The sequence below is a fragment of the Trachurus trachurus genome (assembly GCF_905171665.1).
Source record: "Trachurus trachurus genome assembly, chromosome: 2".
NCBI classification, from domain to species: Eukaryota; Metazoa; Chordata; class Actinopteri; order Carangiformes; family Carangidae; genus Trachurus; species Trachurus trachurus.
Window position 1 is genome coordinate 3,267,239 of NC_139914.1, and position 27,718 is coordinate 3,294,956.

Consider the following 27,718-nt stretch of genomic DNA (forward strand, 5'->3'; position numbering starts at 1 on the left):
AATAGCCAGTCTGTGTGTCACATTTGGCAGACCTGCCAAAGTTAAATACCGGTAACTGGCAAAATTCAGTTGTATCAGGTAAACACCAAAGGAAAAATGTGTGCGCTCTAAAATCTGACTGTTGCTAAGGTACCATAATGAGCGACTTCAGAATAATATCCATATAATGTTCAGTGATATGAAAATATAAATAGAAAACTAAAATATTTCTCAGTATAAAATAGGTTTAAAAACAAACTTCACATCACAGAGAATCGGACACTAAAAGTCCAAGAGCAACTGATTGAAAAACAGCGTAATAAAAATAAAAAACTCATATAAAACAAAAGGGCAAAAAAACTGAAGTTTGTATCAGTAGTCAAAAAATGTAATGAGTGGTTTTGTGTAATTCCCCTCTGCTCTTGATCCGTCACAGTTCGGAGTGAGGGTTAGGAGCAGGAGAGCTGGAGGAGGAGGAGGAATCTGTCGTCTCCTCGACTACCAAATCATCTCCTGCATTTACCTCTTCCTCTTCCTCCTCCTCCTCCTCTTCTTCTCCTCCTTCTTCCTCCTCTCTCGGCGTTAGCTGCTGCGTGGAGCCTGGTTCCTGCACGTCCATGACTTTCAGGAAGTCGTAGAACCTGGCTGCAGGAGGCCAGCTGTCCTCAGCCAACATCCCTGCAGAGACACAGACCAACACAGAGACCATGTGATGTGATACAGGCTGAAAAGATTTTATTGGGCTTTTATCTCATTCATCTCCAAGTCTGCATTATTATGACCGTTACTGTAAATGCTCGGCGGCAAATTCAGTCAGAACAGAACAGCAGCAGAGGTGTTTCCAGATGAAAAACTAATAAATAAACGTGGCTGGGACTTGTTGTTCACTGTCGAATTGTAACTTGTGAAGTTGAAAGTATAACAAATAACAAGTGTTTAACAGTTTTTTAAAGGGATAGTTCACTCAAAATTGAAATTTCCTCATGTCGACTAAGGGCTGGGAGAAGTTTCAGAGTCCTCCGTGGCTTCTCTGAGTTACAGCGGGGCTCCGCGCAGCAGTATTTGTCCATATGACGGTTGCGAACGGGGCTCACTTTTCTTCGTCCAAAAAGACACACCAAAAAACATCCAAATACCTCCATACTGCTCGTCTGTAATGTCTCTCTTGTATTGAAGCCCCAACATGAGAAACTGTTCCGAAAAAAAATTAAATAAGTCTATATTTTAAGCTTGTTTGTAGCGGAAGCTCCCAGTGTTGCTCTGCTGGAATTTCGCGCGATTTGCGGAGCTGTGAACTGAGACACTGGGAGCTTCCGCTACAAACAAGCTTAAAATATAGACTTATTAAATTTTTTTCAGAACAATTTCTCATGTTGGGGCTTCAATACAAGAGGGACATTACAGACGAGCACTATGGAGGTATTTGGATGTTTTTTGGTGTGTCTTTTTGGACAAAGTCGACATGAGGGTGAGTAGATAATGAGTGAAATTTCAATATCTAACCCTTTAACATTTGCAACATCTCCAGTGTGTCCTTGGAGGATGGATTGACAAGTCCTGCACAACAACATCCATAGACAATCATCAGACAATAATGTTCACGTAGTTCGACGCGTGTCGCAGCAAAGACTCACTGGCGTCTTCTTATCTGGGCTCTCGCTGAGACAAAGCGCAGGGATCTGAGGTGAAAAGGTTAACGGCTCCAGATAACTGTGGCTTAAAGGCTGAACACGCCTGAACAATCATCACCTCCATGTAAAGACTCTGTAATTATTACCAGTACATTCGTAGCTTGAAGCCTCTTGTCGTTCACATTCTCCAGACGGAAAGGCCACAAACTCAAATCTGTTGGTTTCACCTACACGTCTCTCTCTATTGTCCTTTAACTCTTCTGTTTGTATAGGAACTCAAGGGACACACACACACCCTCTTTATTTGGTAAAAGTTAATGAAACCCCGTTAATCACAAACATTCGATGTGTGTTTTTACTCGTAACATTTACGGGGATTCATTCATTTTACTTTTAAAGATGAGAAACAGACTTAATTTAAAAAGAGGAAGTCAAATAATTGGAATCAGTCAAACATGGATAATAAAAGTTAACATTAACGAACAAAACGACAGCGTGCAGAGGTTGTGTTAAATGACGCAAGATCCCGTCGTTGTGGTAAATCTAACATCTGTGTATTTGTAATTAGATACAGAGGACTGGTGCACTGCAGCTCGCTCACAGCTAGGCGTTTTTCTTATTTTAAATTCCTCAGATATAACCTATGGATCCGACCTGGGTGGAGGTACAGTACGTTCTCCACTATTACGCACAGTATACTTCACCAGCTGCTGGAAAACACATTCAGAAGCAAACTGCATGTCGACCGCAGGTGCCGAGCGGGAACTCACCGCCGACAAGAATCAAGCTGTGAAACAAATTACTGACTTTATAGAGCGATTACAATGAGCACGAAGGGGGGAATGAGTCAGAGAGAAAAGATGGAGGTTGATAATGTTTTTGTTTTTTTCTCAGGAAGCACCCTGTGTCACAGTGTGAACTGAATCACTGATCTAGGGAATCTATTTGGCCTGTGGAGGGATGTCCAGAGCCATAAACACAGCTGACTTAGTCCCTATATGTAGATTTTACTGAAAGGAGTTTCCCGATTTCCAAAGAAACCACTTTCAGAAGCTGTGGTTTAAGTTGTGGGTTAAAAAAAAAGAAGAAGTTCAGCCAAGTTAGTCACTGGTTAAAACGTTGCAACACAGAAGCAAAAACCTGTTGTCTGCATCAACCAGAGTGCAACTGAATGGTCGACAGTTTAGACACAAAGACAGCAAATTAAACTCTATAAATTATCAAAACTACAATTAAAGGACAATTCCGGGCAAATTCAACTCAGGGCTGTATGTTCCTAACATTTTAGGTCTAAAAGAAGATTCCTTCTTTCTGAAGATTTTCAGTTCAATTGCTCTTGTTTTGCGGTAGTTGTGTCTATCCCCGCATCGCCATGGCAGCGATGAATGGGAGCGGATGCAAGTTCCGCTGCTTAGGCTGTTTACTTCCCTCAAAGCCGCAATTTTCTTCCACAGACAGCGTCAGATGGCGACTCGAACATGAACCCAGAAGTTTATTTACTTCAAGCAAGCCGACATGTTTGTAAAACTAGATCTAATTCAATGTCTCGCACAAGACCCAACTTGACGCGCTCGGTGTGTTTACGTGCAGTCGGAAAGCTGCCGTGGCGATGCGGGGACAGACACGAGTCACGACTACCGCAAAACAGGAGCAATTAAACTGAAAATCTTCAAATTCCTTCTTTTAGACCTAAAATGTTAGGAAAATACAGCCCCGAGTTGAATTTGCCCGGAATTGTCCTTTAATATGTAACATAAATACATCAGTTGAAATGTCTTATGCACAGTTAATACATCCTATTTTCTTGAGCAAACCTCCTCCTCCTCCTCTGTACCTGCAGGTGATGCCGCCCCGTCCTCCACCCTCTGCAGCCACTGCAGGACGGAGCGGGCCACGATGGGGGCGTTGGGGGGGTACTGGTAGATTTCACCTCCGGAGGGCAGATGGGTGAGGACCAGAGCAGGGAGGGGGGGCATGGAGCCCAGGTATGACCCCAGGACGGACATGCCTGCTGGAGTACGGCCACTGGAACGCAACACCCAACAAATACATATAGTTATTCATCAATTCATAAGAAAAAACGATTGATCGGCAGCAGCGGTGCACGTACAGGTGGATCCAGCAGGAGAGATATTGCTCCGTCCTCCTCTTCCCCAGCTCCACCACTCGCCTCATCTCCTCCACCAGCGCCTGGTTCTCCCTCCGTCCGATCTCGTCCTCCTCCTCTCCCACGAAGAGGAGGAGGAGCGCTTTACCCAGAGAGAGGTAGGACGGCAGGTTCTCCACCGTCAGCTCCGGCTGCAGAGTTAGAAAGGAGTTTCATATTATTTCGGATGACAAGTATGCTTTGATTGACGACATACGTGAAAATAAAACACAGAGGGTTTCTGCTAAATAACTGAGATTTACACACCAGTGGTTTCTGCCGTTACAGCATCAACCCTGTGTGTAAATACCAACACAAACCACCATCATTTAAAGCATGTGTAAACATAAGCTGAAGACGAGCCAGTGATCAGTACAGTGGTGTTTACTGAAGCCACTGTGAAAAACAAAAAGTTGAACCCATGGAGGATAAATATAAGCTGCTGCTCTGTTCTTTTATTTTCATTTTGAGTTTATGATTATGACTAGACTTCATAGAATCCATGTTCTTGTTTATGCACCACATGTTTGTTCGCATGAGACTCTGCAGTGGGGGAAGAAAAAAAAAAACAGATAGTTGCCAGTTTAGTGATTTACTTTACTTTACTCCATCTAATTCAATATCTAAGTCTGCGGCTGAAAGGCCTTCCAACATGGCAACCCCACAGCGAGCGAGCTGGGGTAGGTCTTGTGTGAATTATGTCGTGGGTTTTGATTTGAGTGTTTTATAGGGCTGTGGTTGTTGTGGAAGACTTTTGGCTACATGATTAGCTAGCGTGGAGAGCGTGACCGCCGCTGGATGATGAGAGCAGCTGTCAACATGCGTCTCTGTCTGAACGTGCTTCATTTTATATAGTAAGGTTATGTTTTATAACTGTTACGATGCAGGATGATATGCATCTTATCAATGGAACTGAGCGTTTTTTATTTAATAAATCTCATGAAGGAGGGCCAAATAGTTTTATACGGTAATAGAAACGATTCCTCCAACGGGTTCATTAGGCCCCACTGCATTCTGGGTTGGATTAGATGAAGACAAAAGCAGCACCAGAAGAGGGAGAGAGGTTGTTTTGTTGCGCAACATTCGATGAAATGTTGCTGCTCCCACTTCCATATGTTTACATGACTAAGATGTCATGCATCCCGCTGCGGTCGGACGTACTGGGCAACCACACACAGGAACACGAACACACACACACACACACACACTGAATTCCCATATGGTGCTTGTTATCTGTGACATACTGTGAACGTTTCTCTCGGAACTTCCAGCAAAAACACAAACACAGACCAAGTTTTGACAGCAGGCGATTTTCATCTCGGGAGATTTAAACGACGAGCTGAGACTTTGGAATTTTTTAATTCTAGTCAAACACTCGAAGACAAATGGAGACGGCTGGATTTACCACTGGATGCAGCAGTGCTGTGTTGACGTGCGTGAGCAGCTCTTCGGCAGACGACACAGGCAGCGTGGACGGACGAGTGTGTGTCCTCCAAGATGGAAACACCAAGACTGTGGGAAGCTCCAGAGAGAGATCTGCAGCCCTGAGCAGCAAACACACACATACACACACATTAAACAACATGACACGTGAAAAAAAATGTATCTAAAATTGTACTATAATAAATAATGAGAATTTAAATGAAAATTTAAGACATTAAAAATGATTAATTTAGCCAATTTAGGAGTTTTTAAAGGGATAGTTCAACATTTTGGCAAATTGGCCCATTACTATAATCCCTATAGTCATAGCAGTAGGTTCGTTACCTTTAATTGTCGGTGCAAGCTATTTTTAGAACAGCAGAGCAGAGCACCAAGCTGCTCAGAGCTACGCTATGGAGGCTAAAGGAATTTCTTGGTTTTCCTCATGAAACTCATCAAATACACAATCCAACAACTCCACAACGCTCTGGTGGACAAGTTGTGACCTGCACATTCACCACGCTATGAGATAATAACACAACGTTACCACACAGAGTTGTTTTAGAGGGAAATACAGAGACTGCTGGATAAAAAACTGTCCCTGAACGCAACGCGCATCAGTGGTTTTGCATGAATTTACCTCTAAAACAACTCTGTCTGGTAACGTTGTGTTATTATCTCATAGCGTGGTGAATGTGCAGGTCACAACTTGTCCACCAGAGCCTTGTGGAGTTGTTGGATTGTGTATTTGATGAGTTTGATGAGGGAAACCAACCACCATGAGCCTCCGTAGCGTAGCTCTGAGCAGCTCACGGCTCTGCTCCACCGTTCTAAAATTAGCTTACACTGACAATTAAAGGTAACGAACCTACTGCTGTGACTATAGGGATTATGGCAATGGGGCAATTTGCCAAAATGTTGAACTATCCCTTTAATGATGCATTAATGTTTTTGTCTTCACAAATCTGCTGGAGTCAATTCTACCGATCAAAAACAAAACCTCTTTCTCTGTTCCCATCGCTCTCTTCCTGAAAACGCTGTTGGAAACACTTCAGACCAGAGCGCATAAATCACAACATTTGGGATCTTGGCTTTTGAAGCTGTTACCATTTCTCCGCCAGCCTGTCAGTCAACAGTCCGGCCAGCACGTCTCCTCTCAGAGCCTTCGCTACTTCGGTGAACACCGGGACTCCTGGCGAGACAAGAGGAGAGGAGCATCACCGTTAGAGACGCTACTGCTACTGTATGTTTTCCTTTCATTCACTACCTGGCCTTCTCTGTCTGGTTTTATCTCTTCCATTAAAATGTGAACTTTCTTTTCATATCTTCCCAGTTCCAAAAGTAAGCTCAAAACCAACAATTCATTCATTCTGCTGACACGTGCTAACTGTGTGTCTCTTATTGCTCTGGGCCTCCGAGCTCCACTGTCCTCCTGTGACTATTAAAACTCACCTGGTGCCAGGAACACTCACTGAGGCCCAGACTGTGCCGAGATGAACCTGGCTCCACCACAACCTCTCAATGTGTCTGTTAAAATCCCACACAGTATTTTTGCACACAGACACAGCTTGTGGTGTTGTTTTTCATGCAGATGTGAACTTCTGTTAATGCTCCAACTGAGGATTAAAATGAAAATCTGCAGCTGAAAAAAACAAGTTGAGTAAAATTTGCTGCGATTTTTAATGCCAACTACTGAGCCTTTAATGAGAAATAAAGTTTATATTCGTGACCTGCTGTTTACAATTTGCACAACAGTTGGAGGCTTCACACAAATGTGTATGCAAGTACATAACAACACACAAACTCTACTTATTGTGGCGTCAGATCAGCAATAACTATTAAAGGGATAGTTCAACATTTTGGCAAATTGGCCCATTGCCATAATCCCTATAGTCATAACAGTAGGTTCGTTACCTTTAATTGTCAATGCAAGCTATTTTTAGAACAGCAGAGCAGAGCTGCAAGCTACTCAGAGCTACGCTACGGAGGCTCATGAGATTTCCCTCATCAAACTCATCAAATACACAATCCAACAACTCCAAAACAGCTTGCGGCTCTGCTCCGCCTTCCTAAAAATAGCTTGCACTGACAATTAAAGGTAACGAACTTACTCCTAAAACTATAGGGATTATGGCAATGGGCCAATTTGCCAAAATGTAGAACTATCCTTTTAATGTTCCGGCCTCATACCTGCATGTGAAGGTGTGTTGAACAGTCCCAGGACTCTGTCATGTTTATAACCTGCTAGCTCAGGGTGAGGCACTTCCTGAAGAAATGACATCACTTCCTCCTGGGTGGACAGCAGAGCGGGAGACACAGGACGGCTCCTGGTTGAAGAACAAAACATGTCAGTAAATAGATTTGAGAAAACCATACAGGCAGGTTTTTAACACCCAGAAATAAACTATAAAGCCTATTCGCACGGGATTAGTTTTACCTGGGGACCTCTGGTAATTTGTAATAATTGCGGAGGACGTCTGTGATCTTAATCCCGTGCAAATGCGCCATGTCAGTAATTTGTAAAGTAAAAATTCCCCCGCAAATTACCTACTACATTTCACCAAAGAGGGGCATTTTTTGTTTTTGTTGTTTTTATTGCGCGCCTTTTCTACTTCATCCCCAGTTGAAACCATACTGTACGGGTTGAAACATGGAGGCCGCGGTGGAAATTATGAGCGGCATTTTCGAAGGCGTTTTAGGTGCAAACACGGGCTCGTATCGGTGCTGGAGACCCATTTGAATAAACAGCTCAGATCCATAAAAAGAGGGAGATGGATCATGGATTGCTGCTTTGACATTTTATTTACATTTGCTTCATTTGCACATGGATGTGACAGCAGCGGATGTTACGACATGCACCGCTTTGACATCATATCGGAGCCTTAATGTCAGTAAATTTGAGTAAAAATACAGACTTCACTTATCCCGTCCGAATAGGGCTTTAGTCTTTGTTTTTGGACCTGCTGGATGTTGATGATCAGAAAAAAAAACAGCTGGTTCAAGAGAAACGGCTTCAACAGCTTGGTCTGAGAGACTTCACAATCAAGACGTGATAAAGTGTTTGGGCTCGGGGCCTGAAGTGGACAAACATGGCTGCACATGAAGATAAGCGACGACGACTTCAAATATTCAGAGCATGTTCTCCAGGATGGATGTTCTTGTTCTCTGCTCTGCTGTTCCAGGCAGCACGCGGCTAAACATGTGGACAATCTCTGATGAGTGTGTTTCCTGTGTCTTTGTGGTATTGTGGAAGAATAATATCTTTTTTAGGGTTATGGTAAAACATACTGCCCCTTGACGTCAATCTGAATCATCATCATCTTTTTTACTTTGTTCCGTCTTTTTCTGCCATCAGTTGCTCTTCTCTTTTATGTCCTGCAGCTGCACTGATGTCCAAAACCAACAAACAAACCGCTGCAGGGGAGGGCAGGATGTTTCCTTCACTTTCTTTATCGTGGAGAGTTTTTGGAAGCATCGGAATATTTACAACATCCTCGGATGCTGTGCTTTTGTTGTTTTTTGCTGATGGTGATCAAGTCTTTTGTTTATTCTGCTCTGTAACTAAGCATTATCTCACTTTATCTGTAAATCTTTCAAATGACACACTGATCATTAGATTGCTCTCCATGCAAACATTCGGATGGAAAAAGTACATGAACCCCTCGGCTAATAACTGGAGTCAGAATTTATTGAGTCCAGTCGGATCAAAGTTTTTTCTTTGACCTCAAGACTTTTAGTTTCCTGTTCACAAGAAACATGTCTCACAGAAAAAGTGAAGTGTTAGAGGTGAATCTACATCATCATGCATCCTCAGTGAGACAAACTGTCTATAAATGGAGATGATTTAATTATCTGGCTACTTCTGCTTCCAGGTGGACGTCCAGCTGAAACGAGTCCAGAGCATGAAGCAGACCAGTTCCCTCACTGAGGCTCAGAGCGACGGCTAAAGGAGCTGGTTCACGAACCACACAGAAGAAGCCAAAAACACATCGCCGCTCCTGAGGTATCGTCAAAGAGCAGTGAAACCCTGAGCAACGCCGCTGGGGCAGACGGATCCTCGGTTGAACTGTGTGAAGCAACATGTGTGGTGGCTCCACATCATAAAGCACAATAAATTCATGTTCGTCAAGCCGGTCTCTCCTGGATCATGTGAAGGTGGACCAGGATTTTAAACATCAAAGTGAGTGAATACATTTAACTCCGAACTCACTTCAAACAGAGAAAATCCACCTGTCGGATCGGCCCGGAGCCCAGACCTTAATCCAACAAAGATGCTGTGGAATGAACTGAACTATGTTTCTTCAAGAAAAATGATCAAAAATTCGTCCTGAACACTGTGCATCTCTGACCAACAGGTGTTGGAAGAGCTGGTGTCAGGTTATTGAAGCCAACGGAGAGTTGAACCAGTTATAAATCTATGGGTTTGCTTACTTTTTCAACCAGCACTGTCATCATAACACAATAAATTCTAGGTGTTTTTAGCTTGGAGACACTGTGTTTGTCTACATTTGTAACCCAGATAAAGATCAAATCAGAATTTAATTGTAATATATGTAACTCAGGGGATACTCCTTTTATATACTACTCTTTTTTTAAACTTTGTGTTTGTAATGTCCCAGGCCAGAGGAAATAACATGACTCTGACGTCACTATATTTCAACTGTTTCCATAGAAACAGTAATGCTGTTTGCAGGCGGAGAATGTAATGGCTATAATTTAATATGAGAAAATTTTAACTCCTGATAAGACACACTGATGATGAAAACTCACAGCATGATGAAGCGATGCAGCGCCTCACTACCCAGCATGCCTCTGTAGTGCTGGGCCGACTCCTGGCGACGGAGCACCAAGACGGTGGGGAAGGCCGTGATTGGCTGAAACGGGAGCGGGAGGGAGCCGCCGGGCTGAGCGGCGCAGAGGTCGGTCCACTCCCCGCAGTCGACCGCGCTCATGTCGACGTCATCGACCTCAGAGTCTGAAGACAGAGCGTTGGTTCATCAATCAAACAACATCCCATCGTCACACAGTCTGACAATAACAGAGGTGTAAAAAGTCCTAGTTTTACCTGCAAGTCTCTCTGCAACTTCAATGAAGGAGCTGAGAAACGCCATGGAAACAGCATCCCCTGGTGGTGAGCACACAAACTACAATTAATTCAATCCACATTTATTCATTTAATTATTTTCACTTGCTTCCTTTTTTGATTAAAACATGTGTGACGAATTGAAAAGCAAAAGACAACACATGTCCACCACCACCGAAGCCTCCAGTGGAGAGACTGTGTCTTACATTTGAGGTAGAAGAGTGCCACCGTCAGGCCGCTTTGTGCTACTGCAGCGTGGAAGTTGTCAGAGGTGAGTTGGGTTATTGAGTCCATGTCCAGCAGGTTGCCACGGTTTTTGTAAACGGATGCTGCGATCTCGTCATCCAGATTTCCTGCAGACAGACACAGAATCATAAACACACACAGATACATCTTCTCCCTCCTTAGCTTCCTCTTTTCCACTCCATTTTTACAATGAAACACGTTACCAAACTCTGACTCCTCGTCCTCCAGACCCTCGTCCTCCTCTTCCTCCTCCTCTTCCTCCTCCTCTCCCTCTTTCTCCTCATTCGTAAAAAGCTCCAACACCTCATCCAGGTTGTGTAAGGTCATATACTTCACATCTAAACTCTTAAACACACACAGATGACGCAGGAAAGTAAAGCACAAGTGGGTAAAAATAACAAGCAATTCCATTTGTTTATACAGTTAATGAGCATCAGACCTTCTCAGGCAGCCTGTAAGCAGCATTGTATTCATCAGGGGTTTTCACTGCAGGACTCTGCCTGAAAACACACAGTAGATTTAGTTTAGTTTTGCAGGAATAATAACTCCATTCAGAAATAATAAAATTGAAAGACTACAGCATGTGTTTACGTTAAAGGGATAGTTCAACATTTTGGCAAATTGGCCCATTGCCATAATCCCTATAGTCATAGCAGTAGGTTCGTTACCTTTAATTGTCGGTGCAAGCTATTTTTAGAACGGCGGAGCAGAGCCGTGAGCTGCTCAGAGCTACACTATGGAGGCTAAAGGAATTTCTTGGTTTCCCTCATCAAACTCATCAAATACAAAATCCCAAAACTCCAAAATGCTTTCGTGGACAAGTTGTGACCTGCACATTCACCACGCTATGAGATAATAACAGAACGTTACTAAATGGAGCCGTTTTTGAGGTAAATACAGAGTAAATACAGAGTCTGCTTGCTGAAAAACTGTCCCTGAACTCAACGCGCATCAGCGGTTTTGCATGAATTTCCCTCTAAAACAACTCTGTCTGGTAACGTTGTGTTATTATCTCACAGCGTGGTTAATGTGCAGGTCACAACTTGTCCACGACAGCGTTTTGGAGTTGTTGGGTTGTGTATTTGATGAGTTTTATGAGGGAAAACAAGAAACTCCCTTAGCCTCCATAGCATAGCAGCCTGCTGCTCTGCTCCGCCGTTCTAAAAATAGCTTGCACCGACAAATAAAGGTAACGAACCTACTGCTATGACTATAGCGATTATGGCAATGGGCCAATTTGCCAAAATGTTGAACTATCCCTTTAAACACTGTATGGAATATATTTATTTTAGTGTATGTAAAAGAGTATAACAAACTAAGTGAATGCTGTGACCCCAAATTGCACAGACAAATATGATCCGGGCTCGTACAGTACGTGCACCTTTACCTCCCACACACCTGTGCACGAGCAGCAGCAGGGCGAAGCCGCGCAGCCGCCGGGCCAGAGCGGCGGCCGTGTCCAGGTCCAGGTGCTCGGTTTCAGGACGAGAGAACAGGAAGACCTGGGGCGTCTGCTGGTAGGGGAACTGTGGGGGCGGGACCACGGAGGGGTCGTCGTACACCTCAGACTGGAAGTAGAGACACACGATATAATATTAAATAAAGGCTGAATTTGTCTATTGTTTCATGACAAAATCCCTAAAGCCCAACATGACTTTACTTTGTAGGAAATCAGCTTTGTATTTATTCTGAAGCTTAGGTATTCGGTTCTCTCTGCTGCTGCTGCTTGCTATTTACCACAAGTGGAGCCTCCATGAGCTGCAGGAAGGAGTGGAGGCTGAGGATGGAGAGGGGTTTCCTCATGCGGGTCAGAGGGCAGCGCTCCGAGGTCATCGGGGTCACGAACCCACTGTGAACTCTACAGTGGAGGAACCACACCTGAGACGAGTGAGACGATTCATTCACACTGAAAGAGAGAGACAGAGAGTGAATGTAAACATTAAAAGTCTTTCATACTTCTGGAAACTGACTGACACCATATTTTAACGGCTTACATTTATATAACGCTCCATTTCTAGTAGTTCAAGTCAAATAGCCCCAACCAACTCAAAGTATTGAGTGCATATACTTTTCAGAAGGCCAACGTTTCCATATCAAAAATGCTTTTCTGAATCCGTCTTGTGTAATATTCAAAGTTTTTGAGATACTGAATTTTAGGTCTTCTATAAATGTAAGCTATAATCAATACAATTAAAAGAAATTAAATAAATGAAGACATGAAATGTTTCATTCTGTGTGATGGATCTATATAATGAATCTACAACCTGGAACACTCTGCAAAATCCTTTGAAACTTACCTCACTTTTATCAATAGGACAATTTAAAACCATAACTACATCTTATTTTACCTCTAACTGCTCGTGCAAGTTTCAATTTACCCTAGTCACCTTTAAATTCTGGTATTCTGTTATGTTTTTGTATGTTTCAAATGTACTGTATATGTTTTGTGTTTCATCTCGGCTATACTGTAAATGAGGTTACTCCTCAATATATCTCTGAGTTTAAATAAAGGTTAAGAAATGAAATGAAATGAAATGTATTAGTTTCCCTTTTTGAACTGAATTACTGACATAAATAAACTTGTCTATGATATTCTAATTCATTGAGATGCACCTGTGCTGTATACCACAAGAAAAGAAAAGAAAAGAAAAGAAAAGAAAAGAAAAGAAAAGAAAAGAAAAGCCCACCCTAGATGTTTGAGGACCGGTCCTCCTGTTATGAGGATGAACTGGTATTTGGTCCCATACACATAGGCCGTCTCCATCATGGACCGGTGCTCTGGAGTGATACAATCAGTGGGAACAATACAGTTACTGTGATGAGTCAATCAGAGAATCACGTCACACACGCAACATGAGCCAGCTAATCAGCCGTTAAATGCGTCAGCAGCATCATTATCTCCGTCACTAACAAAGTAAACGACCACTTTCACATTCACTTTCCTCCTTTTCTTCTCACCTTGTGTTCCCAGACTGCGGACGTAGCCCAGCACCATGTCCTTCTGGCCCCTGGCTGCCTTCTCCATGGCCAAGAGATCAGCGTCTGTGTGGACGTACTTGACCTCCTCACGCAGGATGGCACTGGAAGACAGAGGAAAGACAGTCACGTAAACATGAAGGCCGGGGTTATTATTTGCATCAATGAGATGATACAAAAATAAATCTATATTTTCATCCAGCAGAGGAGAAATATAATTTACATAATGGTGTTATAGCACATTTACACTCCATACGGTCTGTATCACTAGTTTAGATACAAGTGAGAACTGAAAGCTTAAAGGGATAGTTCACTCAAAATTGAAATTTCACTCATTATCTACTCACCCTCATGTTCGATTTGTATATTTTGTTTTCTTAAGTATGATATAATATTTTATTGTTAGGTGGAGGCATGTGATAAGCTCTTTGAGTTTTCGCCTCTTCCTGCACTTCAAATTGTTATAATTGTTACTTTTACTTGTGTAATTTTTAACTGTGCAAACAAATAAAATGAAAAATATAGACTAAGGGCTGGGAGAAGTTTCAGAGTCCTCCGTGCCTTCTCTGAGTTACAGCGGGGCTCCGTGCAGCACTGCATGTCCATATGACGGTTGAGAACGGAGCTCACTTTTCTTCGTCCAAAAAGACACACCAAAAAACATCCACGATTCGAGATTCCGGCAGAGCAACACTGGGAGCTTCCGCTACAAACAAGCTTAAAACATAGACTTATTTAATTTTTTTCGGGACAATTTCTCATGTTGGGGCTTCAATACAAGAGGGACATTACAGACGAGCAGTATGGAGGTATTTGGATGTTGATGTGTGTCTTTTTGGATGAAGAAAAGTGAGCACCGTTCGCAACCGTCATATGAACATTCAGTGCTGCACGGAGCCCCGCTGTAACTCAGAGAAGGAACGGAGGACTCTGAAACTTCTCCCAGCCCTTAGTCCACATGAGGGTGAGTAGATAATGAGTGAAATTTGAAGTTTGGGTGAACTATCCCTTTAAATCTCCTCCAGCTGTGTGGCCTTGTTCCTGAGGGAGCGCTGCTTTACTTACAACAGGACTTCAGAGACTATAGAGTTGACATCAAACACAGTGTCCAGATCCAAACCCAAGAACTCCCTGCCGGCCCTGACGGAGAGACGTGGTGGGTTAAAGACACAGCAACAACAACAGCAACGACAACACACTGCACCAAACTCACTCAGCTGCTGTTTTACAGAACATGCTGATTCACCTTCAGAGTAGTCTGTGGTGCTGTGGGAGTGTATCACATTGTACCGACAGGTGCTTCTGTTATTTAGTTCACCACGTTCCTATCAGTGAGGTTAAATAATGCTTCCTGTGTCTATTGTGACGCCTACTTCTGATTCTACTGTGACTCATTATTGTGTTGGGTTTTTTTTTTTTTTTACAGACAGGCAGCAGTTACAGCAGCACTGGAATATAAATGAGTCATGACTCCAATCTGAACAGACAGACATGCCTTTATATTCAGTGTTACATACATACATACAACAGCCATAAATCTACATAACAATAAGATAAAAACACACAATATTACTTCTGTATTTGCCTGAGAAATCTTTACATTTCTCTCCAGTATCAAAGTTAATGATTGTTGTTAAATAAAATGCTAGTATCTGCTTTTAATGATCCCAAAAATGTAAATAAATGCAAGCAAAAAAAAAAAAACATGGCTCCAGTTGCAGCCCCTTGTGTAACCTCCTGCATCCTTAGTGTATGAACTGTCCTGTTATATATTCTCTGGTTATTTTTGAATTTTGTGACTAACCACCGCTGAGCGCTCGCTTCATGTCGACACAACCTACCTAAAGAGAAAAGCTGTGTGCAGCAGCCTTTCGTCTTTGCAGTACGTGTGAACCAGCTCTTTATTGCAGTTGACCTGAAACAGTAAGAACCGAAAGAAACGTCTCATCTTCAGTTCATTAAATGCAGTGATTCACGTTTGTGTCTTTGAAGGGTGGAGCACGATATACGTATAACTATGGTTACCTTGCCAACCAGCACCCCGTAATCCTGCAGGACTTCAGCAGACTTCTCCAGCTCCATCAAGAAGAGAGAGATGGTCGGAGAGACTGGAGACAGAGAGGGCGGAGACGGGTGCTGATAAGTGAGACGAGCTGCTTTAAATAGCAGATGCAAGACAGAGGTAAAGGGTTGTTTCATTTAAATAAAGATTATCACTTATATGGCATTTTTATGTGAATGAATAAAGAAAATGAAACATCATTCCCGTTGATGTCTTCAGTTGACGACAGTCTGATTCCTGCAGCACAATCTAAAATCAGATAAACACGAGCTCTAGTGGCAACTGTCCAAAAGGAAAGCTGAAAAGAATCCATCATCACCTGCTGCCCAAGCGCACCAAGATAATATTCTGCCAGGTTACCTAACATATGAGTGTATAGTCTTTGCATGCATGAAAACCTGTTCCACTCGCCTACAAGTGAATATACAGAGCCCATCAGATCCCTTGAAGGTACAGTTAATCCAGCTCAGCAAAGTCAACTCTCTGATATGAGACATTTCCACAACGCAGTCAAGAGATGTCATGTGAGTTAGGTGGCTGCCTTTGTTGTTTGAATATGTTTGAAATATCAATATGCCTGCCTGCACCACTGCAGAAGAACTTGTTCTCAATACAAATGTGAGTTGTTTACTTGTGCCACATAGTACGTACGTGCCCTACCTTTATGCTCAAAGTAGATAAACATCATCTTCCCAGATTGCAGTTTCTCATAGAAGTCTGCAGCGGTGTATTCGATTAGGTCTGACGTGTTGGCCTTCTCCGTGCATCCTCCAGACCTGGTCCACAGCAGGAAAGCAGCGATACACATCCACATGATGCAGAGCAGGCTGTGTTGTTCTCTCTGTGAAGAGATGCAGACGTGTTATCAGCATCAAGGAATAAACAACAAGCACAAATCATGGGAAAATGATATGTTGCATGTTCTAAATGTCTAAGACCAACATTTATAACAGAAACAGAAACTGTATAAGTGCTGGGACACATGCTTATCATCCCTGTGTTTAAATGTTGCTCTGTCACACAGCTGGATCTCTATACATGTAGCAGCTACAGTAGGCCCCATGTCTAATCAAAATGCACAGGCTGCAGTAATGTCAGCTATGAATGTCCAATTATGGGTGCAAAACAAACTAATAAGGGCTATATAATCACATCATATTTTACTACTGTGTTATATGTGATTGTTTTTTTGTTGGTCTTTTAAATGGAACTGAATAGGAACACAGTTGTTGTGAGCAAAGGAGAAAGCAGTGAAAACGAAGATGCTCGCTGACAGTTACCTGAGAAAGTCGAGGTGGGTATTAAGGTTTAACTTTGGTTTTCCATGTGGTAAAAACGCAATTACCCACAATTACGGCCTTGGTGAAAGGACATAAATACATTATGACGCTAAGTGTACGCGCTGGAGCTTTTCCTAGTCATGTAAAATCCCATAGAAAGTCCACAAATGGCGCTTTTTATGCTTTAGTTGTAGGAATGTAAGTGGTGCTAATTCATTAGCTAGACTTGTTAGCTGCCTAGTGATTTATATTCGTCCATGGGTTTTTAGCAATAGCCGACATTAGCATTAGCACCTCTAACTTGACAATGAACATATCGACCTATGTCTGTTGTCTATGTAGGCCACAGACATTGCTAGTTTGAGAGGTTATTTTTCGGCAAGCTGCGCACTGAAACTGGGAAAAGTGTCTTAAAGGAATGATGCTCCATAAAGTGCCACATTACTGCAGTTAGCTGTATTTCCGGTTACGGTTTTAAAAATAAAATCCTCAATTGACAAATTTCTACCTAGTGGGGTTAGAACAATAATAATTCAGTAGGTAAAATTAGGTTAATGCGTTTCAAGATGTTTTTATAGTTATAATTTGTTTTTAATCTTCGATGTTGTTGCCCCAAATCTGCAACACGTAACGCTTTTATTTTGACGACTACATCATATTTCCGGTACCGCTAGCTCACGCTCTCACCGCCTTGACGTCACTCTTCGCAACTTGTTTTGATGCCTCCGCTCTCCGCGAGAAACGACCCACGTGCTTTCCGTGAGCCAATCAGAGGAGGGAGCCGTTTCGACTTGAACAAATGGGCGGACAGTTCTACAGCTGACATCATCGTTGACCAATGGCGTGAGAGAGCCGCGGAGGTTGGGCGGCGCGGTTGACGAATGGGGAGGGGGCGTACTGGGAAAAGTGGGCGTGGCCAGACGTTTCACTTGGGTGAGATTTAGCTCGGAAACTGGCTGCAGCCTGCGTCTCCGGAGTCAGCTGGTTCCCATGCAAACGATACTGGTGTTGAGCCAAGATGGCGGCTTACGAGGCGCTAGTTTCCGCTTTAATTCAGAGCAAGGGGCGGGTCTTGAACTGCATCACAGCTGATCGGGAGGTTTTTCCCCCCTCAAGTTGTTTTTTGCAGTGAGCAGCTTTGCAGAGAATCACAGGGGGACCTCTTCTCTTGTTCCCTCTCTCGCCTTCTTGTTGTTGTTTTGTTTTTTTCTTTAACCTCAGCGTCTCTCAACACTAGACTGCTATATTTTTATTTTTCCTCCAGCACCGTGTCGGATTTAAAGCCCAGCGCAGCTTCAGTATGCCACTTGTTTTCAGAATAAACTGCTATTATCGCAATTTTTCACTCGAATATCCTCGTCTTTTTGGTGAATTTAGCCCAGGTCTGACCCAGTTTTAGTGCTCCAGTCTTCACAGCATCCCATGTGTTAGTGCGAGCCGCCAGTGGAGATGTTTTCGGCAGGAGAGGAGGTTAATTCCCATTTGTTTACCTCACTGAAGGAGTCCCCTGGAGCTGCAATCTCCCCAACACTGGAGCTCAGTCTAACTACCATCTACACTGTCCTCTACTCTTTCCTGTTTGTTTTCGTTTACCTGCAACTCTGGCTCATTTTGCATTACGGACACAAGCGCTTCAGCTACCAGAGTGTGTTTTTGTTTCTGTGCTTGCTGTGGGCAGCGCTGAGGACGACCCTCTTCTCTTTCTACTTTAAAAATGTGGTGCAGGCCAACCAGCTGCAGCCTCTGGCCTACTGGCTGCTCTACTGCTGCCCCGTCTGCCTGCAGTTCTTCACACTCTGCCTGCTCAACCTCTACTTCACACAGGTAGGACTGGACTGTGTGTGTGTGTCTGTGTGTCTGTGACCTGATTTCATAAAGTAGCTGACACTGCAATTTTATTTCCAGTGTATTCGTTTCATTTTTAATTCATTTCACATGTAATACACCAATATAAGCCCAATGCAAGCAAATGCCACTATTATTCTAGTCTATTCTATTGACTCATCAGCACCCAACACAATGTGGGCAAGAGCTACGTCATCAACTCAGGTTAAAGGTCCACTGTGTTAGCATTAAAGCAAGAATTAATTATTGTTAAATCGATTTGTACACCTTTAGTTTAATCCAAGTTGTTCTTTTGAAGACAGAGGAACTTGTTTTTGCACTTTCTTGCTAGCAATCCTAGAAAAATGATGTATCACATACAGAAGATGCACACTATTATCTGTAAGACTGAATTAATGCAAAATAAATTGTATAATTACGACAGTTTTCACTTCTGAATAATGCACAGAGCAGCCAACTTGGATTTTGAGGTTGATTTTTGACCATCAAAGTCAGGAATTTTGACTTTAGTAGGTGTTCGTGCCAGGACTAGGAACTCAGAATTACCAGCATTCCGGTTAAAATTGAATACACCATTAGACTACCAGTAATTGAAAACACTGGGCGAAATTTAATATAATATAATTATCTGATTAATTAGCTGATTAAGTAAGATTAATCAGCAAATATCTTCCTGTTCAATTAAATCTTTAATAAAATGTTAAGTATATTTCTGAAGATTCTTCAGCTTCAGTTTCTCAAATGTGATAATTTTTTTCTTTGGAGGTTGTGTTCATGGTCATCCATTACTACAAACTAACTGAATACCGTAGTGGTCCATGAAATAGTCATGTACACACCCCTGTGTAAGGGTTAGGGTTAAGCACAACTTGTTTTTCAATGTGGTTTTATACAAAACAAACAAGATGTAACATGTTAGTTCTGAGGTTTTGAGGTGGTGGTAGTTGGATAACATCTTCTGGCTCTTTAATGGACGGACATGAGCAGTAATTGATATTTTTATTCAGTCTTTGACATGAGGGTGCATTTCTCGACCTAAATATATGTCGCATACAGATTCAGTCGTAGCAGTATTACTCAGCCAAGCGTGTCTGCAGCAATGCAATGGGAACATGTGATGTGTTTACTGACTTGTCTGTTTTTTGTTTTTTTGGAGGGGAGTTGCTTTTGATTAGAAACCTCTGCAAATCGACTGCTTGTATCCTGGGGTGAGAGATGTGAAGCTCTCCTGAGTCTCAGCCTCCATTGATGTTTTCTGCTCAATAAGTGGACAAGACTCAAGCAAATGTCCCTGTCGGCATATATTGTCCCAGTGTGTGTGTGTGTGTGTGTGTGTGTGTGTGTGTGTGTGTGTGTGTGTGTGTGTGTGTGTGTGTGTGTGTGAGGGCACAGTTGGTCAGTCGCTGCAGTTTAACACCTGCCTGCTCCAAATGTCAAAGACCTGTTTGTCCCTCACACACACACACACACACTCTGAGACCTCCAGTTGGTGACACCGCCAACAAAGGAAAACACAGCCTGTATCTCAAACACATATAAAGGTGGAGACTAGCTAATGAAACCAGTGGTGTCATGTTGCGCTGTTGAATAAACACCGGTGTGGCACATAAATTCATCAAGCCAGTCAAAGCAACTACACTTTACATTTGAATAGCAATCCTTTGCACTTTGTGTTACCGTGCACGACAATGCACCACATGAATGCGGCCTTTCCTCTTTCCACCATGTCCGACAAAATGGTGTTCTTCCATATCTGCTCAACCTATCATTATAGGTTTAAAAATATGTATCTATATCTATGGCAGGGATAACCATGTGACTGGCCAGCTCTGTGAACAGAGTTTTCCTGCCTGTGGTTTTGTGTCTGGCCCGGTCAGACCTGAGAAATATCATATTTTCCTCTGCAATAGAAACTATGCAAAGCTGGAACACTTTGACCCACATCAAAAGTCTGAACGTTTTACAATAAATCATGTAAAAATGCATGGCAATCAATGAATAATTGTTGTTAAACTCAAGAGTTGCTGGAACTTTTTTGTTTCTTGAATTGTTTTACTCCTCTAGGACTCAAAATAATTTAAATAACAAGACACATCAGAAAGGTTGGGAAGGGAACGACTGTCTTAAACTCTAGTTAATCAATGAAGCAGAATGAGGCTGCACTCTGTTTTAATTAATGTAGGGGGGAACTTAAAGTGCCCTCGCCGTCTGATCAAAGAGCGTAAAGCACCATCACTCACTTTCTGTCTCCAGAAGCTAAACACAAGAGTGCAGAGCTGTTCTGTGTCTGAAACTGAAACCGTGACCCTCGGCACAGCAGCTGTACCCCCCCCCCCCCCCCCCCCCCACACTTTGATTAATAATTAGTTTACCCAATGTCACACAGCACAGTTCCTTCCTGCATTACAGCTCCACTTGTTGAACGGCGGCACTGTTGAATGTTGAACCCGCTGACAGTAATAAAAACCGCTGTGAGCCGAGAGCTGAAAAACATCAGGCCACATGTGACACCATCTGACACACACACTCATGCTTGTGAGGAAATACTTGTTTTGTGATGAGTCAGGCGTCAGACCTGACCTGTGATTTAGTTCCCTTTGGTGCGAGTTCCCTGTTCCCTGCAGACTCAGATAAGGATAAAGATCAGATTTGGACCCCTAACCCATCTCTACTTGGATAAAAATGTTGATTTAGCTGCATTATCTATGCATGTGTAGTTAAAAGGATAGTTCACCCAAAATTCAAATTGCACTCATTATCTACTCACCCTCATGTGGACTAAGGGCTGGGAGAAGTTTCAGAGTCCTCCGTGCCTTCTCTGAGTTACAGGGGGTCTCGGCGTAGCAGTGCATGTCCATATAACGGTTGCAAATGGATACCAACTGTCTTCATAACAAAAAGACACCAAAAAACATCCAAATACCTCCATGCTGCTTGTATGTAATGTCCCTCTTGTATTGAAGCCCCGGAAACTGTTCCGAAAAAAATTAAATAAGTCTATATTTCAAGCTTGTTTGCAGCAGTTTGCATTTCGGGGCTTCAATACAAGACGGACATTACATACGAGCACTATGGAGGTATTTGGATGTTTTTTGGTGTGTCTTTTTGTTATGAAGAAAAGTGGTATCCATTTGCAACCGTTATATGGACATGCAGTGCTGTACGGAGCCCCGCTGTAACTCAGAGAAGCCACAGAGGACTCTGAAACTTCTCCCAGCCCTTAGTCCACATGAGGGTGAGTAGATAATGAGTGAATGAAATTTCAATTTTGAGTGAACTATCCCTTTAAACAACCACACAGACACACAAGTGTACATTCAGTGTGTAATCTGGTAGGTCTCTGTTGGCTGGTTGCTTCATTTCTAGGTTGCAAATTACCTCCTCATGGCCTACATTCTCACACAAAAGGCTGAGTGTTGATGTGTGTGAGTGTAGGTGTGTGTGTGCGTGTGTGTGCGTGTGTGTGTGTGTGTGTGTGTTCAAACTGAATGTTGAGCAACGCTACGAGTACGTGCCACCGTGGCCGTTGCATCTGCAATATAATATCAAAACTGAACCACCATCAGCAGTAATTTAGAGCATTTGAGGTCTCTAACAGACAAGAGACTTTGATCCAGACTGAGTGAGAGGTATAGTTGTTGTGTGTGCGTAGAACTGAACAAGCTACACAACTTTACAAAAAGGGAAAAAAAAAAAGGTCATTCCAGGAAGTGGGTGTTTAACCAGAGCAGCGGAGGCCACTGCCCCGGCTTCTGTACACTTCAACTGGACTTGAGCACAGTTTGATGTTGTTTTAAGGTCACAGCTGATAACACCTTGGCAACGAGGCAGCTGGCCGTTTTTATTGGCCAGCCTTGAATATTAGATCATTTTTCTAACCCTAAACCTTAAATCTGCTAATATCGTATTGAAAAAAAAGTAAAAAACACAATAATCAATGAACGGATTAATGAAAATTTAAATTAAAGAGGAAAAATGCACAGTTCACATTGCATTTTTGCATCCAGCAGTTTTCCTTAGATCAGCAAACAAACAGGATGTTAATTTGCTTAAGTCACGGAGGGAAAAAGTAGCAAAACATCTATTTATTAATCACAAAATGAAACCCACAATTATACACCAGCCTCTGATTTATACCCGCTTCATATTGGGTGATATATGATGTTACATAATAGTAGATGATATTTGTTTAAATGTTCCTGCCAACCCTTTTAATGGCTCTGGTTGCTTATTCTGCCAGATGGGTAATTTGGCTCAGAGATAACGATGAATCATAAAACGCAAAAACATTCATCTATAATTTAAAAAAAAACCCAACAACAATAAGAACAAGTTAATGGAACAACACTGTTGTCATAACCGACGCAGGCTTCATCACATCCACAGCTGGCAACATGACATTTACCATTTTACCACATTACATTTTATTCTCAACACAATAAAAGACCTCATATATACGCGTTAGTGTCTCTTCTGTCCGCATGGAAGCAAATGAAAGTCAATGCTGCTGGGAAACCAGGAAGATGACTTGTGTTTTCTATGTCAATGCAAGTGTATAAGGACGTTATGGTCGACGTTACAAAACAGTAAGCACAGCCGCTTAATGATATTATTGGATTTAAAGGATTTTTTTTTCCTTTTTTGCATTGGTTCACTTGTAACTCATTTAAGGGCCTTGTTGGAGAGGTATTTGATTCACTCCATTAGCCCAAAACAGACATTTTTATGTGGTTATTTTTCACATGAACAATTTCTGAATTTAATTTCAAAAAATGTTCTTTATTATGAGTGTTTTGATTATAGTTTGATTGTTTTGCAGCAGCTTGTGTCCTTCATCCGACCCTCTTACTCTTCTCCCTTCTTGCCCCTTTTCTTGTAATCACTCATACAGTTCAGCTTGTGACTGATTAAAATGTCTTTACATCGTCACCACTGCCACTGTTCCTGGTTCAGCTGCCTGTAAAACACACTGTCCTGTTGCTGCAGGCCTGGAGGCTGAAGGAACATTTGCAATCTATCAGCCAAGAGCTTTTTTATGCAGAATGCATAATCCTGTGGAAACACACTGGCTGCTATATATAAAGTGGACTCTTGCTGGACTCTTTTGTTGTTCCTGTATTATTTGAATGCGGCTGCATAAATGTGTGTTTGTGTGTACTTCACTGACACACAGGAATCTCCTCAGGCTGTGTTAAGTTCACACTCTGCTCCTAAAAGAATCCACTGCCCCTTTGTCCTCAGTCTTTCTACCGTATCTCCACATGCTTCATTTGGTCTTTTTTGGTGAACTAATCAAATACCCTGTGATAAAATTATAACAACACCACCTATTAAAATATCGTAAAAATGTTATATATGTTTTTTTTTCTTTGTTTAGGTGATGTTTAAAGCTAAAGCCAAGTATTCCCCAGAGCTCAACAAATACAAGTAAGTCTGTGTTTTTGTTATTTTTTGTGTGTTCACTAGACTTTGAAAGGAACTCTTCCTATCTCATACCATGTCATCTTCTTTTCCTTCTTTTATTTTTTCTTCTTTTATTGTTAAAAAACAAATTCAGAATGTGGTTGTATGATTTTAATAAGCTATCTCCAGACTTTGTTTTTCTTCCCACACACACACACACGCAGAGTTTGTTTGCAGCTTTAGCAGAATAATATGAATTTTAATTAGCTGTTGGAAACTATACGAATAAATTTGTTTTGGCCCTCCTCTTTCCAACTGTATTTCCTTTTATCTCCATCTCTCCAGGGTTCCTCTACGTTTGTTCTTCCTGTCTCTCAGTATATTTTTCTTGGTGGTGAATCTGACATGTGCATTGTTAGTTCAAGGAGCTCTGGAGCGCTCCGAATCACCAAGGTAAACAAAAAAAAATACGAATTGAACATTTCCTCTTGCACATTGGTGTGTGAATACAAAGATGTTGTGTTGTTATTATTACCACATGTTATTTATATTTACCTTTATGTCTGCAGCGATGGGGGGATCAAACATGCGGTCTTGGCCCGCGTCGTGATCAACGACAGTCTGTTTGTCTTGTGTGCCGTCTCTCTGGCCGTCTGCATCTTCAAAATTGCCAAGATGTCCTCCGCTAACGTCTACCTTGAATCAAAGGTAAAACCAGAATTAGACTGTATTTCTCAATAGCAAAATAACTGAATGATATATATATAATAATGCATCTCATTGCTGCAAACCCTAGTATTGAATCTCATACATAAGTGCTGCAGCTGCATGCACAAGCTAAAAGTACAAAATAAGGATGTCACGATTACAGATTTTCTTGGTACGATTATTGTCAGAGAAATAATCACAGTGTTATGATTATCATGATTATTATGCATTAATTAATTTCACAACACTATTGATGTGTAAAATCAAATACAGTTAAAGCAGAAGTGAATGATCCGGTCGTTTTCGCTAATGCTGCGTTCCAGGCAGGCTTTTGAAATCGTAAATTACAGCTTCAAGTCACAACTTACGACTTTGTAGCGTTCCAGGCAACCCACTCGTGTTTTTCCGACCTGTTTTACCGGTGAAAGTCACTATAACGGCCACTCGTAACTTCCGACCCGTGAACTCGTACCAGATCGAACTGGTACCACTTCACGGTCGGAAAAATACGAGTTTCCTTGAACGCACCATAACAGTCCTCGTCGCTACGTCACCACATTCACGGCGTTCCTTGGCTGCACACACAGCCCTGCATGCCGTTCTCTCTCCTCATTGGATAAAAACTGTAGGATACGATAAATGTTTTCTCTTCGGCTCAGAGCAGAGCAGAGGGACTGAGAGACCCGTGTTTCAGTCCAAACACTCTATGTAAGTGATTGCTGTCGGAAGATATAACTATTTAAGACTTATATTAACACAAATATATCACTTACTTCGGCTTTAAAATATACATTACTAATTATAAAATATTTTAAATATCTATGAAAATATGACCAATTATTAATCCGCCAGGGGAATTGTCATCAATACCAAATCGTTTAAGTTAATTTTAATCTTTTTTTTTAAATTACAAATGACACTCCAGCATTTAAATTCCTACCAATTCAATTAGGTAAATGGACCAGTATCTGTGCATTTACCTTTACTTTGGTGCACACGGTTCATACATGAACATTTGAAAGTGACGGTATTTAGGAATCTTTGCGATCAATTAATTGTGGCGTTTAATACCGCGATTAATTGTGAAAACAAGTAATTGTGACATCCCTAGCACTATTTTGACATAGTGTTCCTGACAGAAACATGCCTGTGGATGTTGGTGTTATCAGCATGAGCTGTGGTTTACTATTAAAATACACCAGAGACTACATATGTGCCAAAAACAATGTAAAAACTGGAAATCATTGTCATCTATTTTCAAAGAAACAAACAGGAAATTTAAATTTACGTTGCCTAAAATTCAATTTCGAGCCTATAGCCTGTCATTTCGGTCATGAAAGGCCTGAGTCATACTGGTGGATCACATCTGTGGCCCGTATCTGCCATTCAATTACAGGCCAATAGCCAGTCTGATACATGAGTGTTAGCCTGTAATAAGCGCAGTAACTCTTCCTCCAGGGTACGTCGGTGTGCCAGGCGACCGCCATCGGAGCCATGGTGATTCTCCTCTACACGTCCAGAGCCTGTTACAACCTGGTGGTGGTGGCTCTGTCCCCACAGGACAGACCCATCCCCTTTAATTACGGCTGGTACAGCGTGTCTGACCAGGTAATGCACAGACGAGAGCGTGTAAAGTAAGATTTTTATTTGAAAAAGCCAGAGTCCAGTGTGTGTGTCTGTGTGTGGACAATCCATCTTAGGAGATTTGGGAAAGCAATGCTTAGTGGGGTAAAGGGCTTTGTTTGGCTATAAATAACTATGGGGGTGTGAGTGTGTTTGTGTGTGTGTGTGTGTGTGTGTGTGTGTGTGTGTGTGTGTGTGTGTGTGTGTGTGTGTGTGTGTGTGTGTGTGTGTGTGTGTGTGTGTGTGTGTGTGTGTGTGTGTGTGTGTGTGCTGACCTACATCAGAGCTCAGGCCTTGAGATGGGCAGCCCATCTGAAAGGGCTCCCATCGTGTCTGTTTCGGCGTGCACGTGCACACACACACATCTACGCCGGGGGTGTGGGGCATAATCTGACATTACAAATTATTCCTTTAATCTGTCTGTACAACAGCTGTGAGAGCCCAGTGTCTCATTATGTCCATGCTCTTTGCTTTTATGTCCATGAATGTTAACAAACCCTGTCTATTATGTCACATACTATAAGTAGTAGTAAGTAAAAAGCCTGTAATGTTTTCAAAAATATACTTTTCTACTGCAACTTCCTGTTTGTTTGATTTAAGGATCATAGTAAAAGTAGTATAAAAATATAATTGAAACAGCTTTAGTTTGTGCACAACTTCAAATGAGCCGAATCGCCAGTGTTAGGTAATAAAAAAAAACTCAAGAGGGTAAAAGGTCAGGTCAATGTTTGCGGTGGTAGGATAGGAGGAAAAGTTTGACGTTTGGGAGATTTCACTAATTCACTTTGTGGCCGAGAGATTGGAAGATTGAGGCTGCTCTTGTCTTGTGTGTGTTGTAACTACTGAGCTGACACCAGGAACCTGATTTCCCTGTAACATGATGAGTTACATGATAAGACTGACATCACTCACTTGTTTGTTATAGGGATAGTTCACCCAAAATTGAAATTTCACTCATTATCTACTCACCCTCATGTCGACTAAGGGCTGGGAGAAGTTTCAGAGTCCTCCGTGGCTTCTCTGAGTTACAGCGGGGCTCCGTGCAGCACTGCATGTCCATATGACGGTTGAGAACGGGGCTCACTTTTCTTCGTCCAAAAAGACACACCAAAAAACATCCAAATACCTCCATAGTGCTCATCTGTAATGTCCCTCTTGTATTGAAGCCCCGACATGAGAAATTGTTCCGAAAAAAATTAAATAAGTCTTTGTTTTAAGCTTGTTTGTAGCGGAAGCTCCCAGCACTGCTCTTCCTGGTCCGTCCAAATCTTGCGCGATTTGCATTGACACCCTCCGCAAATCGCGCGAGATTCC

At 42.2% G+C, this 27,718-nt stretch overlaps 2 protein-coding genes across 2 annotated transcripts in view; one reads left to right on the top strand and one right to left on the bottom strand.

Moving 5' to 3' along the window:
* On the bottom strand, window positions 1–21,425 carry txndc16 (thioredoxin domain containing 16). The gene is made up of 20 exons (XM_083986165.1): window positions 19,802–21,425; window positions 16,206–16,384; window positions 15,509–15,591; window positions 15,325–15,398; window positions 14,549–14,623; window positions 13,466–13,587; window positions 13,195–13,285; window positions 12,245–12,413; window positions 11,906–12,075; window positions 10,947–11,007; window positions 10,711–10,852; window positions 10,468–10,614; window positions 10,244–10,303; window positions 9,949–10,153; window positions 7,369–7,505; window positions 6,286–6,370; window positions 5,162–5,300; window positions 3,721–3,908; window positions 3,445–3,635; window positions 1–657 (listed from the first exon to the last, which is right to left on the bottom strand). The coding sequence occupies exons 2-20, from the start codon at window positions 16,357–16,359 to the stop codon at window positions 410–412; spliced, it is 2,541 nt and encodes an 846-aa protein (XP_083842291.1). The 5' UTR covers window positions 16,360–16,384; window positions 19,802–21,425; the 3' UTR covers window positions 1–409.
* Window positions 17,943–27,718, top strand: part of gpr137c (G protein-coupled receptor 137c) — a 14,075-nt gene continuing 4,299 nt past the window's right edge. Inside the window, exons 1-5 of the mRNA XM_083986139.1 lie at window positions 17,943–18,649; window positions 24,048–24,097; window positions 24,419–24,526; window positions 24,643–24,781; window positions 26,240–26,389. Of these exons, the coding sequence (XP_083842265.1) occupies window positions 18,275–18,649; window positions 24,048–24,097; window positions 24,419–24,526; window positions 24,643–24,781; window positions 26,240–26,389 (822 nt within the window). The 5' untranslated portion in view covers window positions 17,943–18,274. The remainder of the gene's footprint in view (window positions 18,650–24,047; window positions 24,098–24,418; window positions 24,527–24,642; window positions 24,782–26,239; window positions 26,390–27,718) is intronic.